This window comes from Gavia stellata, chromosome 4 (genome assembly GCF_030936135.1).
Source record: "Gavia stellata isolate bGavSte3 chromosome 4, bGavSte3.hap2, whole genome shotgun sequence".
NCBI lineage: Eukaryota > Metazoa > Chordata > Aves > Gaviiformes > Gaviidae > Gavia > Gavia stellata.
Window position 1 is genome coordinate 37,326,749 of NC_082597.1, and position 14,309 is coordinate 37,341,057.

General features: G+C 35.3%; 1 protein-coding gene across 4 annotated transcripts in view; it reads left to right on the forward strand.

The window, feature by feature from the left end:
• MON2 (MON2 homolog, regulator of endosome-to-Golgi trafficking) overlaps positions 1-14,309 on the forward strand; it is a 77,905-nt gene that overhangs the window by 12,164 nt on the left and 51,432 nt on the right. For all 4 annotated transcript variants that reach the window (XM_059816120.1, XM_059816119.1, XM_059816117.1 and 1 more), the window contains exons 2-8: positions 4,573-4,636; positions 8,867-8,994; positions 9,848-9,979; positions 11,483-11,612; positions 12,154-12,251; positions 12,918-13,043; positions 13,801-13,995. In XM_059816120.1, the coding sequence (XP_059672103.1) occupies positions 4,573-4,636; positions 8,867-8,994; positions 9,848-9,979; positions 11,483-11,612; positions 12,154-12,251; positions 12,918-13,043; positions 13,801-13,995 (873 nt within the window). The remainder of the gene's footprint in view (positions 1-4,572; positions 4,637-8,866; positions 8,995-9,847; positions 9,980-11,482; positions 11,613-12,153; positions 12,252-12,917; positions 13,044-13,800; positions 13,996-14,309) is intronic.

Below are 14,309 nucleotides of genomic sequence, written 5' to 3' on the forward strand. Positions count from 1 at the left end.
AAAAAACCCCAATGCTGACGTCTGGTCCTAATTGTGAGATACCAGTTTCTTTGAAGATCAGCAAGTTGATTCTTTTTGAAACCTTTTTAAAAAAAACCTTTTGAAGCTTTTTAAAAATTGTTTATACGGTAAAGACAGTGGCTGGTTTTTTCTCTTCTTGAAAAGGGTCACTGGTAAGAGATTAGAATTTTGTGTTGTCTTTTCCCATATGAAAAGTTAACTATCTTGTTATTTTTCAATGAAAGAAAGGTAGCTCTTTCACGTTTACCCCAGAGTAAAGGCAAGTCCATAGGGATTACTGTGGAGCAGCTGATGTGCTGTTGGATCACATCCCAGCTGACCCTCTGGTACATTGCTTGCCCATCCACATGCATTGCCACATTGCAATAGGGCTTCCATGATGTCTTTCCCTCTGAGAAGTAAACCACTAAGTAATTGTACAGTTACATGTTCAAGCATACGCCATTCCATTATTCCTTGTGGCTATTCTTGGGCTGCCAGGTAATTATCATCATCATGGAGTTAGCTATAGTGGTATCTTTTCGGTAACATAGACTCATCCACTGTGGTTGGGTTTGAGAGCTTTCACAGTGTCACTAAAAGACAAATTTGAGGAACCCGTCAGTGCCTTTCAGATGCACTTACTGCTCTGCTGCTGATATGGGTGGTTTGCCTTTACATCATCGTGATGAGTAGCTGGTAGAATTGCATACCCCGATTATCCTAATACCTCCATATGCTATTTGTGTGTTATAGATCTTCACAGTCTGTGTGCCCATATTTTATGTGGAGAAATTTAGCTCTGGGACTTAAATGTTACCTGCTTGTTGGAAAATGTTGATTCTGCTTTGAGGGTGGGTTAAGTCTTTGCTTGCTGAGTGCCTGAGCAGAAATTACCTGTCTCTTTTACCTGGTTGGTGATTTTGGTCCTACACAAGGGTGAAAACTTCCAAAAAGTTGGAAGACGCGCACAGTGCATCTAATGGCAGGAAGACTGAAGCTCTTCCCTGTTTGAACTGAGGACTGAGAAATCCATGAGGAGGGGAAGAGTTTTGTATCTGAGAAACTCTTAAAGTTGGGTTTGAAAGTCTCTACGAATTTCCACATCCCGGTCTCTCTTGTGCAGAGAGCCTCTGTCTATAAGGTAGCTTTAGGGTGAGGTTCTCGGGGAGCTGTGAATGTTGCCTTCAGACTGTACCTTGGGAGAGCAACTTCAAGGCCAGGAGGCAGATGTTATGCCTAGGCTTCTTTTTCAGTTTACTTGCAACAGCACTATGTGTGCTTTGGGGTTTTTTGTACATAAGTTCTCCATTTGCCTTACTTTGATTTCTGTGAAGAGTGATTTTCATGTAATCAGCAAATACTTGGTAAATTCCAAGGATACAGAAAGATGATGGGCAAGTGCTTTAGCCTGGAGCGTCCTGTTGAATTTTGCTGTGAGATTATTGACTGTTTGATTAAAAGCAAATAAAAGTATCTAAAAGAGGTTGGCTTGAATACGTGCTATCACTGAGAGTCAATTTCTGTTCTTCATCAATATTTCCCCTCCCCAAACTGAGTGCTGTAGCTGCTTCAGGAGAAACATGAAACAAACCCCAATAATGGCAAGTGTGTGTTTGAGACATTTTATTTCAGTTCATTTCACAGTTATTAAAGTAGCAGAATAGGAGTCTAATTGACTGAAGGTTTCAGGTACACTTGAGCTTTGTTATGTTACAGGAATATACATATTTGTTTCTTTCTGAAATTAAAAAGATAACTTGCTCATCAGACTACTAACAACTGCGGTGCTAAGGGGAACTGGTAATGTTACTTTTAAAAGTGGCGGCTGCTTTAAAAACATGGTGCCTTATATTTGTGTGAAAGTAAATTATCATATTTGTACCCATAAATGCACAGTATGGTGCTGGCTATCTCCTTGATTAGTGTTTTCATAAGGTCCTTTTCTAATGGGGCTGTGTCCTAGAAAGTGCTGTAGTAATTTCAAATGGATGTAAGTTTGTAAACTTAGTATCTGTTAATATCTCTTTTAACTTGCCAAGTTAAATTGATGCAATCTAAATACACTTCTATATTGATGTAAACAGAATAGCCAGATAACTGTTTATAGTCTCATTTCTTCTACTGGTTATTTGTGACCAGCTGGGGTAATTTTTTGTAAATGTTAATATGTGGTCTTTTTTACATATATAGTGAAGTTTTGTTTTTTTTTTTTTTTTGTAGGATGTGTGCAGTGTAACTAGGTTTTAATTGTAAATATTTTGAACTGGGATTCTAAACAGAAACCAAAGCATAATGCAGATAGTTTTTCTCCATGAGATACAGGAAGTCCCATAATTACCTGTTATATTCAGAGCGGTAGTAAAAAGTCTGATAGCTGTTGTTTTGTTTTACCTTAGTTTTTAAAAAACATATGCTATTTTATATAAAGCTAGCATCAAAACAACTAACTGGGAGACATTATGTTGAAAATAATTTTTTCCTTCGTCATGCAGAGTGCGTGGTGTTCGCGAATGCCATGCATGTGGGTAGGCTTAATATTTCTTTGATTCAGAGTGTGTTTGTCACTCCTGGCAAGAAAGAAATCGATTGCCAGTAGATGTGATGAGGTTTAGTTTGAAGATAATTGAAGTTGGACTGTGACAAATCCCTCATATTAATTAACAGGAACAATTTGTTGTGACAAGACCCCCCGCCTAATTAGCTGACAATGTATAACTGAGGAATAATGGGGATTGGCTTAAAACTTAGACACTTCAACACATTAAGTTAACGTAATTAAAATAAATGAGAACTGTATTTGGCACTCTTAATTATGCGAAAAATGTATTTGCATGTCACTTTGTGCTCATTTGAGTGTGTTTGTATGTTAGTTCAGGCACTGTGGATATTATTCTGCCTATAATTTTAAAGTAGAAACACTGTGTTTAGCAAAGTTTAAATAATTCTCCAGAATTTCACAAATCTCTTCAGTGGTGGTAAGGCAGTGTTTAGTCTTTCTAGGTTTGTGTTGGGAAATGGAAAAAAAAAAAGAGTAGTTGAAAATTTCAGTTCCACATTTCTAATTTAGCTATTTTGAGAAATATATTTATCAAATCTTCAATAAAATACTTGATTTTGAATTTGTACAGTCATCTTAACCTGACTTTCCAGGAAATCTTGGTGGAGTAGTGTTTTGATGGACAAGGAATATTACTACTTGGTAGAAGTTCATGTACTCTCGCTTCCATATTTCTGCTGCCACAGCTTGTCTGCTTCTCTAATCTGTTTTAAATAGTAACAGCACACTCTTTAAATAGTAGTATCAGAGGAGAAATGGAAGTGTTTAGTGTGGGAAGTACACAGAAATATGAAGCTAAACTAAAAGGGGAAATGTACTTTGAAATTTGGCACAATGATATTGTCCAATAGTGTGTCCTATCATTTGGGAAAGTCTGTTGCATTTATTTTGGCGCACAGTGTATTGAACGTGATTTCTTCAGTTGTTTCCAGAGGTTTATAACGTATTAATGGATCTAAAAAATGGAAGGGAGCTGTTTGCAATGTGTTTTGCATTTTTTACACAAAATTTGTCAGAAATCGTAATTTTGAAATGCAAAACCTCAATGTTATATTTTCAGTTTGGCTTGATTTCATTAGAGACCATCACTTTAGTGATTTATGCTGGGAAGCATTAATGGACAATTGAAGAGAGAATTGCTCTTCCCTCACAGCAGTATGTGATCTCCTTGGTGGGCTGCTCAGCTCTGCAGCACCTGGTTGGTGTCCAGCCAGCCTGTGCACACACATCCCTCAACCTGCATGTCTGCCGCCCCAGGTCCCGCTGAAGGTGTGCATGAGGGAGAGGAGGACGCTGTTGGTCTGTCAGGTCAGACTTAGGGGGAAAGGGGAGGAACTGTTGGTGTGGATTGTATGGCGTGTTGGGAAGAATGGAGAGTATAGTTAGGAAGGCTTCTTCATGGTGCTGCCCTGGGATAATTTGTGTAGGGCATTCAGGATACAAAATCCATGGGAAAATAGGTTTCATTCTGGTACTTGTTGTTAGTGAAAGTGTTAGCTTTCAGATGGAAAACACTGCTACCCGACTGAAGAACAGTAATAATATTCAAGTGTCATGTACCACATTCAGTTTATTAACTGGATTTCATTGCCTAAGTATTAAGTATTGATATAATTACTGATGTTCTCAGTTTCTTCAGCATTTCAACCCAATGAATGTGACAGATTATATATATCCTGGTAATTGTTTCACAGTTTGAAAATGTACAGAGACTATGTAACAGTTTTTTTGTTTACTACTGATTTTTCTTTGCATTCATAGGACTGGAAAGTAATACAATGAGAACTGTGATTTCTAAAAATTCTGAACCACAGAACATACACCTTCCTGTGGAATTCTGGAAAGGAGTTCCAGAAGCCACAAAGATTTCACTTCTGCATTAGCTCTGCTTACTGAAAACACTACAAAAACATTTTTGGTCTGAGACTATATATTTTTATTTATTTTTAATATTTCTTTCCATATAATGATGTATGAAATAGCATCTAACTACTTATTTTCTTCTCTTCCAGGCTGCTGAATCAGGAATAATAAAAGTGAAAACAATAGCTGCACGGAACACTGATATTTTGGCAGGTAATTATTTGCAATGCAATGGGAGAAATGAACTTGGATTACAGATCAAAATGTTAAAAAGATGTCTTGGATATGTGTAATAATCCAATGCTTTACTTCTGGGGACCTAGCAAAAAATCCAGTAGCATGAGACTTTTTTAATACAACTTCTGTTTCATGTTAGTGCTATACTGATGCTGAGTATTTTCAGTTGTGGCTCTAGAAAAGTAATCATCCACTTAGAAAAATATCATAAAATGCTTAGACTCCAAATTCTCAATGTTTCATTCACTGTCTGTGTTCACCACAGCTGCTGTAGAGTGCTCTGTATGGAGTTCTGCAGTATGATCCTCATCTGTGTGTCTAGTATGAGAGTCTAGCCTTTGGTGACTTGTACCTGGCAGGCAAAAATCCATCTTAATCTGAGACAAGGTCATTCAATTTAAGATGTACCATTGCCTTAAGCAACAGGAGATAGCTTGTGAGTTGCAGCTTTGTGTAAGTGCTTAAAACAGTATCACTGACTTCCTTCAGCTTTATTAAATAGCATGTAAATTGATGGCTTCTTGCCAATTGCTGGTAAAGCCTTTGGCCAGATTTGAATGTCCCTGTATTAATACGTGAGTGTCTACCCCAGCTGTAGTCAAAATCCTTAAAATGCTGAATTATTTGAAAGGTCCAAATGAAATAGATGTAAAACTATTTCTTGTTTTGTGGTATGTAAATCAGATATTGGTAAGGAGGCACTTTCTAGAATTGTTTGAAGTAGCAGTCCCACCCCTCAATATTTCACTTTAATGCTTCTTTTTTATTTGTTTATTTTCTTTGTTTTTACTGCTGTCATGAATGCTGACATAAGTGGGAAAACTATGCCAGGTAATGTCAGCTATATGAAAATACACAAATGAACAAGAGGAATCTCTAGTTAGCCATTTGGGAAGCTGTCAGCATTCTTTGGCATATTACCACGTAAAGAACTTTATATTTTAGAAAGCTAGTTTGTAATCCTGCAAAATTCTTGGTTTTTTAAATCTTCATTTCAAAGTGAAGAGATGTAAAAGATCATTGATTTTGGCCACGGATAGGCAGTCTTTTTGAGGGAATGCTTTCTGGTAGTTGGTCAAATTTTGTAAGTACTTTTCCTTTGGAAAGTTTAAACTAGAATGTAGTTAGTATTTATTTAATTCATCAGAAAAACTGCACAGATTTGTTGTTATGAGGTTTGGAAAACCAGCAGGTCCTAACATTATCTTAACATTCCACAGTTTAAACATAATGCCATTAAACAGTCCCAATTCTTTATGGACTCTTGGGTTTTTTTGAGGTATCAGTTGTAACCTAATCTTGTAGATAAATTAATGTCAAGATCTCTGTTGTCTCCTATCTGCTATTTAAAATTTTTTTGAAGAAAGATAGTATGTATACTTCAGTAATAATAAAGCTGCAAAACGCTACTGTAATTGTGAAATTTAGTAAAGTAGATACTTTTTGACTGCTAGATGATTTAGGAACATCTACTAGACATTCTAGTAATCCAAATAAATATTTTGATCAGGGTATGATTTTTCTTTATATTTTGATGTAAACTGTCATTTCACTAAAACAGATGAGAACAACTGTATCAAGTTATTTTGAATAAGCTGACCTGAAGCATTACACTGTGTAGGATTATAATTATTAGGAAAATAGATGCAATCTTAAAATGACAAATACACAGAGGTATTATTATGTCTGGTGAGATGTGTTTAACTTGCCAGAACTCTGAGGTCATTGATCTAACTTCTTTCTTTCTCTTGGAAAAGTTAAATTGAGCAGTTTCAGTCTTCATTCTTGGCAGTCTTGTACGTGCTTTATATTTTATTTATGAGGATTTGAATAATTCCAAAAGAGAAGTCAGCTTGTGCTTTATATCACTAGAGATAAATGTCAGAAATTATTTCGATGTGGCTCTGAGATGTGCAATTCATACTTTTGTTTTAGAAGTTCTTTTAAAAAATTAGCATTATAATCTTGCTGATGGAGTGAAAGGGTAAATTTTACTCTCCCAAACCTTCATTTTTCATGTGGTTCACTATGATAGATTTCTTTTTTTAATATATTTTTACATAATTTTGGTAGCAAAATGGAAGTAGACCTGGATATAAGAAAATTTTTGCGTATTTTAAGACTGAAGCTAATATAATGATCGGTACCAAACCAGATCTATGAAACACTAATTTTTCAGCTTCATAAAGTAAAAATCCTAGTGTAGATCCTGTTGTGAAATTACTGTTTTTAATGGATTGTAGGAAAAACACTGTAAAAGGTTTACTTTTTTCTTTGTCTTGTTTATTAACTCTCATGCCATTTTTGCCATTCAGAACTTTATCGTGATAGTCTTATGTTAAGGATAAACATTTTGTGGTATCTTTTTAAAAATTTTGCTTTCTTCTTTCTGCATGATGCTAGAATTTGATGGCAATTCCAAAATTTGTATGAGTGAAGAAGTATTTGTGTTAGAGTGAGCTCTCTAGGCTCTATTGGCCATGTGTTGTAGGTGTTCATAGACCATAAGGCAGCTTAGACATCTAGCTCACATGTAGACACTTGACAATTAAATGCCTAAATTACATGTCTTAATTGGGAACCAACTTCTGTTTTTGATGAAGTAGCCAATGTTTTAGTTTTAATTTGAAAATCATGGAGTGTTTCATAAGAGAATGGTATTGGTGGATATGGTTTATACTGTATATTTTAAAAGCAGGTTTATTTGCTTCATAGTTCAGTTAAAAAAACCTGTTGAAATCAAAGCAGATTGTTAAACAGGCAGTGAACCTATGTATTCACTCACATTTATGCTGACATTTTAATTGGTTTTGATTAGGCATTTGGTGCAAGATCAGCCTCCGTCAGCTGGACATAGAGCCTGTACTGGCTCTGAAGAGGCTGACGAAACTATAGACTGTATATGTGTTAATATCACCCTGTAAGAACTATTACCTTATAGAAAGTTGGCATCTATAATTTATACTAGCCTATTCTTCTCATAGAAACTTGTTAGTCATGTTAGTTAGTGCTTCAGGTGAAAAATATAATGAAGATATGTTTTCGTAGCTTTTACCTTGATGTGTTTTTTTTTTCCAAATTAGTTGCAGTGATACTTAATAATAAACCCTCTTGAGAGCCAAATTTCAAATTGCTCAATAGAAAAAATAAAATAGATCATGTTTGCATTTTTTTGTGAGAATGTATTTTTTGTTTGTTTGTGGTAAGATCTGTGCTCTAAAAATGTGTGTGAAACTTTTTCATGAACACATTTCTCTTATTACACATAGACTAAAACATGGTGTATGACATTCAGTGTAAGAATACACATTGAAATTTCAACTGTGAGGAAATTTTTAATATCTGAAATGGTGATGAGCGGCTAAAATCTTAAAAGTTTCCATGAATCAACAACCACGCCTGCAAACAGAAAAGCACTCATTGGTCAGAGTCATGCTTTGCTTTCATCTTTCAGAAATATTTTCTTCCTTTTTCATTTCATGTAGTTAATCTCAGCTTTCTAGAATTACTTTTATGGGAAAAACTTTTTAAAACGTCGGTGTGGAATGTTGTATTAATTGTGAAGTTTTTTTCTCCTAAAAAAAAAAAAGTTCATGAAACTTGTGTTTTCTCTTGACATAGCTTCATTTTCAGAAGCTGCCCTTTCTTACTAAAACACTGGTTGAAAAATTCACAGCCAGGTGTACATACCCAGGATACAAATAATCCAGTCCCTTTCTCCTTCTGTTTTGTTGGTGGCATTTTGCTTTTCCCCTTTGTGCCATGTGCTTTGATACGTCTCTCTGTGCTACACTTTGTGTTGCTTTTGAATTCGGTGCCAAGGAAAAGCAAAGCAGAAAGAGAAGGCTACCAGCCTTAGGCTGGTCACTGCTGTAAGGCCAGAGAAAGCTTTGGGGTGGGCAGAACCTTACAGCTTCTTACTAACCAAATGGACTCTAAATGGCCATTTTGGATTTGGAAAGAGAAAGTCACTTGACTGCGTAAGGGAGAAGGTGCTTGGGATTTGAGCCTCAGCCAGGGTAATTGTGGAAGTGAGCTGTGGCAGCCCAGTGTCTGTCTTCACTTGGCTCTTCCCTGTGGTTCAAGAGTAAATCCCAAATTTCCAAGACTGGAGATTGCTTTTTGTTAGTAGGTGTGATTAACAAATTTTGCATTGTATTCTTCAAAGTATTAAACATTGACTGCTTCCATATCTCTTTTTCAAAGCATTGAAAGAGAACAGCTCAGAGGTAGTTCAGCCTTTTCTAATGGGTTGTGGAACAAAGGAACCAAAGATCACTCAGCTGTGTCTAGCAGCCATACAGAGGCTCATGTCCCATGAAGTTGTTTCAGAGGTAAGATCAATCTTTTATATAATACATAAATATTTCAGTGTGAGAAATACAGGCCTCAAACTGAAGGCTTTTTTTTTTAGGAGGCTGTTTATATTACAATGAATATAATCTGCAAAACATTTTACTCACATCTGTTTTTAAAAAATTGTAATTTAAAAGAAAACCTTTTTGACCATGAAAAAAAGAAAAAGAAAAAAAGAGGTGAGGAAACATTAATAACTTCTAGAAGGAAATTCATGAAAATTCAAAACAGCTTATTTAGCTTGCATTCTTACACTGCAGGAACAGAACATGTCATGGCCCTTGATAAATATAATTCTTAAGGTGACATCCACAAAATTTATTGTGTGATATCATTATGTATTATGTTTTTGTTACATGTTGCTTTTAAAAATAAGATAGAATGTATGCACATTTCCTGCAACTCTCAATGTCATGATATATTATGGTACTGCATATATAGTGTGTTAAGAAGCTGGTGAAAACAATACTGTTAAAATATACCTTCAGTTGTGCTTGCATGATGTAAAATTACACTGTTTTTTCTCTGATATGAATGAATTTTGAGAGTGAAATGTCTTTGGACTCTCTTCTGTATTTCCAAGTAGAAAATGAAGTACGCACTGTAATTTGGACTACACATTAAGAGATGTCTGCTGTCGATTCTTTACAAATACTTTGGGAAGCTTGTGACAATGAAGTTGGCTTTATGTTCTTAATGTAGTCCTATGGTATAGACAAACAGGCAAATTCAGTTATGATTCACATTTATGAGAGTGCTATTCTTATATATGTACACCTGATAATACCAGTATGTAAAAAACATTGTTGGCAAAAAAATATTTCGTTGTAGGCTGCAGCAGGAAACATTATTAATATGCTTTGGCAACTGATGGAAAACAGTCTTGAAGAACTTAAATTGCTTCAGACAGTTCTTGTGCTTTTAACAACCAATACAGTTGTGCATGATGAAGCACTGTCCAAGGTAAGAATTTGTTAGTGTCAACTATAGTACTTACAATATCCAAGAGGAAAAACAAGGAGAAATTTTACATATGAAGCGTTTGGAGATAATGGAAGAGGAGGGGGCTTTTTTGATTCTGTTGTATCCTTATTGTCTTTATATCTAGACTGGGAAAATAGGATTTCTTTTAGCTCACTTTTCAGTTTGTTTTTTAATTCCTCCGCAACAATACATTTCTGACTTAATGGGAACTTCAAATAAAAACATTGGGCTAATGCCTGTCCCTCTCATCTTTCCAGTACATTTAGAAAGGTATAGTCAAATTGGGGCAGGCTGTAGCAGGGGTAAGAAAAAAACAATCCTGACAGAGCAATATCCTGTAAAATTTCTTCCTGTTGTCCAAGGCCTGAAATTACTAGAGTTTCTCGGTTAACCAAGTATAAACATTACTTGGCATGGGTACAATGGTGCAATGGTTTGTTTGGGGTTTTTCCTCCAAGATTCTTATGAGAAATATCTGAAAGTTTTGTTGTGTTTCCCCCCCCCCCCGCCCCCATGTTGAAAAATTCTTAGAGAAGATCAGTTCAAGCCAGACATTTATTGCATATTCATGTTTCAGCTTGACTGATTTAAATTAAGAAAATTACTGGTAAACCATCTTGAAAAGCCCCTTAATACAGGCACTGCTGTTAGATTAACCTAGAGAATCATGCAGTATCTTTTGAAAGTCCAGAGGTGTATGATTGTGGTGTAAAATTTCAAACTAGCATGGGGATACCACCTGAGCAGAGTCCAGAAATTATTTACAAGAAAAAGAAGCAGAAGAAAATTCTGAACCTCATATGGCTTAGAGCATGTAGTGCTATGGCTGGGTGTGGTTGAGGTTCATGCAAGTTCAAGACCACAGAATAAGGACAAAAGAACAAGAAACACAGGTTTCACTACAGGTACAGATGTTAATTTTCAAAACTCATTATTTAGAGGTAATACAAAATCCAGTGGGAAACAATATTTAGGTCACTGCCAGCATAATGACACATTGAGATACACACCTTAGAGAGGAATAATAGCAGTTGAGGCAACATGGTTGTGAAAGTATTGTGATTTAATGTAGGAGAGGAACAGCATTTTAGCGTTGGAGTTGACTGACCTTTCTGTGATTAAGCATATAATCCTAATGTCCTTTGGACATTAATATTCATACAGGTTGTTTTATGTGGTTGATTACTGTGTATTCTCTGTATGATGATTGTAGTTTTATTAGCACATCGTAACATCTTCAGTTAATACCACTTCTAGAATACCTTTGGGGAGGATTACTAAAGAGGTTTTTGGCTAGGGTAATCCATAAAACTTACTTGGGTTCTTCAAATTTAAAATTATTAGAACAATTTTTTTTCAGGCAACCTTTTGACAAACTGTAGTGGAAGGCATTCCTCAATCAGCTATCTTGACTCTAAGCTAAAAGATGAAATTAGATTGTTGTAAGGTGATTTTTTAATTTTTTTTTGCCTTTCCTTTCAGGCAATTGTACTTTGTTTTCGATTACACTTCACAAAAGATAATATCACAAATAACACTGCAGCAGCTACAGTGCGGCAGGTAGTTACTGTTGTATTTGAGAGAGTGGTTGCGGAAGATGAACGATACAAAGGTGAGTGTACTTCTTACTCTACTTGCTTGTATTAACCTGTTTTTTGGACACACAAGAAACATTTATCATTTTTCAGATAAAGAAGTAGTAAAAAGTCTATAAACATCATAAAAAAAAAATCACAGACATTACTCATTTTTACTGTCTTTTATACATTTACTTGTATTCAGAGGAGATGAAATCGTTAGCCATTGCATCAGTCCAAGTCAGTAGAGCAATATATAAAACCTAGATTCTTTTCAAGCTGTGAGAACTGGTCTTCAGGTTAGTATTGTGAAGGAATTTGACGTGAGGGTGTCATTTAAGATGAAGGTAACTTAGATTACTGAGTGCGAAATCCATGGCAGTAGTAGTTTCGAAGAGAACATTTATTGGACAGAAGTGCTTGGTATTGATCATCTAATGTTTATTTCTGTAGACATGATAAGTTGCAGAAGAATTACCTGGCCATTCTTCTAGAATTTTTTTGTAAGAACACTTAATGGGTACTTGATTTTCAACTGTTCCTTTGTTCACAAAACTGGTTTTTGTTTTCACACAGATACTATTGACCAGCCGGTTACATTTCAAGGAAATAGTAACAGAAGATCTGTCAGTACACTGAAGCCATGTGCTAAAGATGCATATATGCTTTTTCAGGTAGTTGGGGAGCATATATTTATACATTTGCAGTTATGATTGGGTGCTTCTACGTCTCTCTAAGAAATTTCAAAAATTTGCTGTTGCCATATTGGCAAGGTCCTTAACCAGAGCCTCAGTCTTTATCTGCATTTATTGTAATTGGCAGTGATATGCTGTATCCCAGGGGAATGTTTGGAAAATGAAGATGAAGTGGCCTAGGAAAATGTTTACTGTAAATCTTAAATAATAGCTAAGCATGCATGTTACCATTAAATTAGAGATTCTTTTTTCTGTGAGCCGAACGCTGCTACTATAGCTCAGTCTTGCTTCTTGTGTTTGGTATTGTATATTAATGTTGAGTATATAATGAAAAGTAGTAGTTGTATTCACCACACTGATAAAAATCTTCTTGACTTAGCAAATTCACTGGTCTTGTGATATTTTTGAGGGCAGGAATGAACACAATTGCTACAGGGATAACAGCAAAGTTTATAATTTCTTTAAAATTTTTTTTTTGCTTAATAATATATGCAAAAGTAGTATTTGAGGAAAAATTATGTTAAAATTGGAAAGTTACTCATTATGAATGAGGGGAAAGATTATAGATTTTGATGTAGACTCAGAAAACTTATGCCGGTATAGGACTGTGCAGAGAATGTAAATGTTACTGTATTTCTTTTTAAGGATCTTTGTCAGTTAGTTAATGCTGATGCTCCCTACTGGCTTGTGGGTATGACAGAAATGACCCGGACATTTGGACTTGAACTTCTTGAGTCAGTCCTCAATGACTTTCCACAAGTATTTTTACAAGTGAGTAGATCTTGGAGGGAAAATAGGAAGACTTTTGTTCACATGTGTAGTAAAACTTACGCTTCATTAAATCCTCTTTAATTTAGCGTGAGTACTGCTTTTCAAAAGGACTTGTAGCTTTTACATGTTTGGTTTTTATGATAGAAAAGTACTGTGTGCTTTTTGTCCACTTTTTTCTATTTCCATACACTTTACTTGTGTTTGTGCATTTTTGTAGAGCGTGTTGTACTCTGTTTCACTTTTTGTTTTGCCATTTATATCTCCTCCAAAGATGCATTTTCTAATCTTGCATGATATATGACAGCTCTGTAACTTAGTTTGTGGCATTGTTATTTCTACAAAAACATTAACTTCACCCCTCTTGCAAAGCAGCAGGAATCATGACTATGAATTGTGTGGATCTACTGCATATAAATGCACCATGATCCTACAGTAACACATTTTAGCAGACAGTAGCTAAATTAAAAAATTAAATATATAATAAACCATGTATTAGCAGCCTATTTCAATTTGCAAAATACAAGAAGAGGGGTGCATGGTATGAATCTGACCATGTCATTTCATCATGCTTTTTGGTAGCTTTACAATGGTGTCTACTGTTCTTCCTTTTAATTTCCTGAGCGTGTAATTTATACCAAGATTTACATGACTTCAGAGTGCTTGATCATAACAGCAAATGTAAATAAGATGTATAATCAGAGCTACTGGTAGCAATTAAAGAATAGCTGCTTATAATTTGTTCTGTTTTCTTTTTCAGCATCAGGAATTCAGTTTTCTTCTTAAAGAAAGGGTATGCCCTCTTGTTATAAAGCTCTTCTCCCCAAATATCAAATTCAGGCAAGGTTCCAGCACATCATCTTCCCCAGCACCAGTGGAAAAACCATACTTCCCCATCTGTATGCGTCTGTTGAGAGTAGTTTCTGTTCTGATTAAGCAGTTTTACAGTTTGCTGGTAAGAATATGTTCAAATTTTCTTCATGCAATTCTGTTTTTCTATGTATACACCAGTACTGTGATCAGTAATAATATTAATTAGTTCTTGGAAACTGTTGATGTATACTGAGGGAAGAAAAGTCTTAATATTCTTTTCCTCTTATGTGTATTTGTGTTTACATGTATTCTACATTACATGTATGATTTTATTAAACGTCGGCTTGTATAAATTCTCAGGGTAGATTAGCTGTTGTCTTTCCTGTACTTGACTGCCTTTCAGTTAAGGTTTTGGGAACCTTTTGATCTTACGTTGTTTGCCTGGCTTTAAATAAT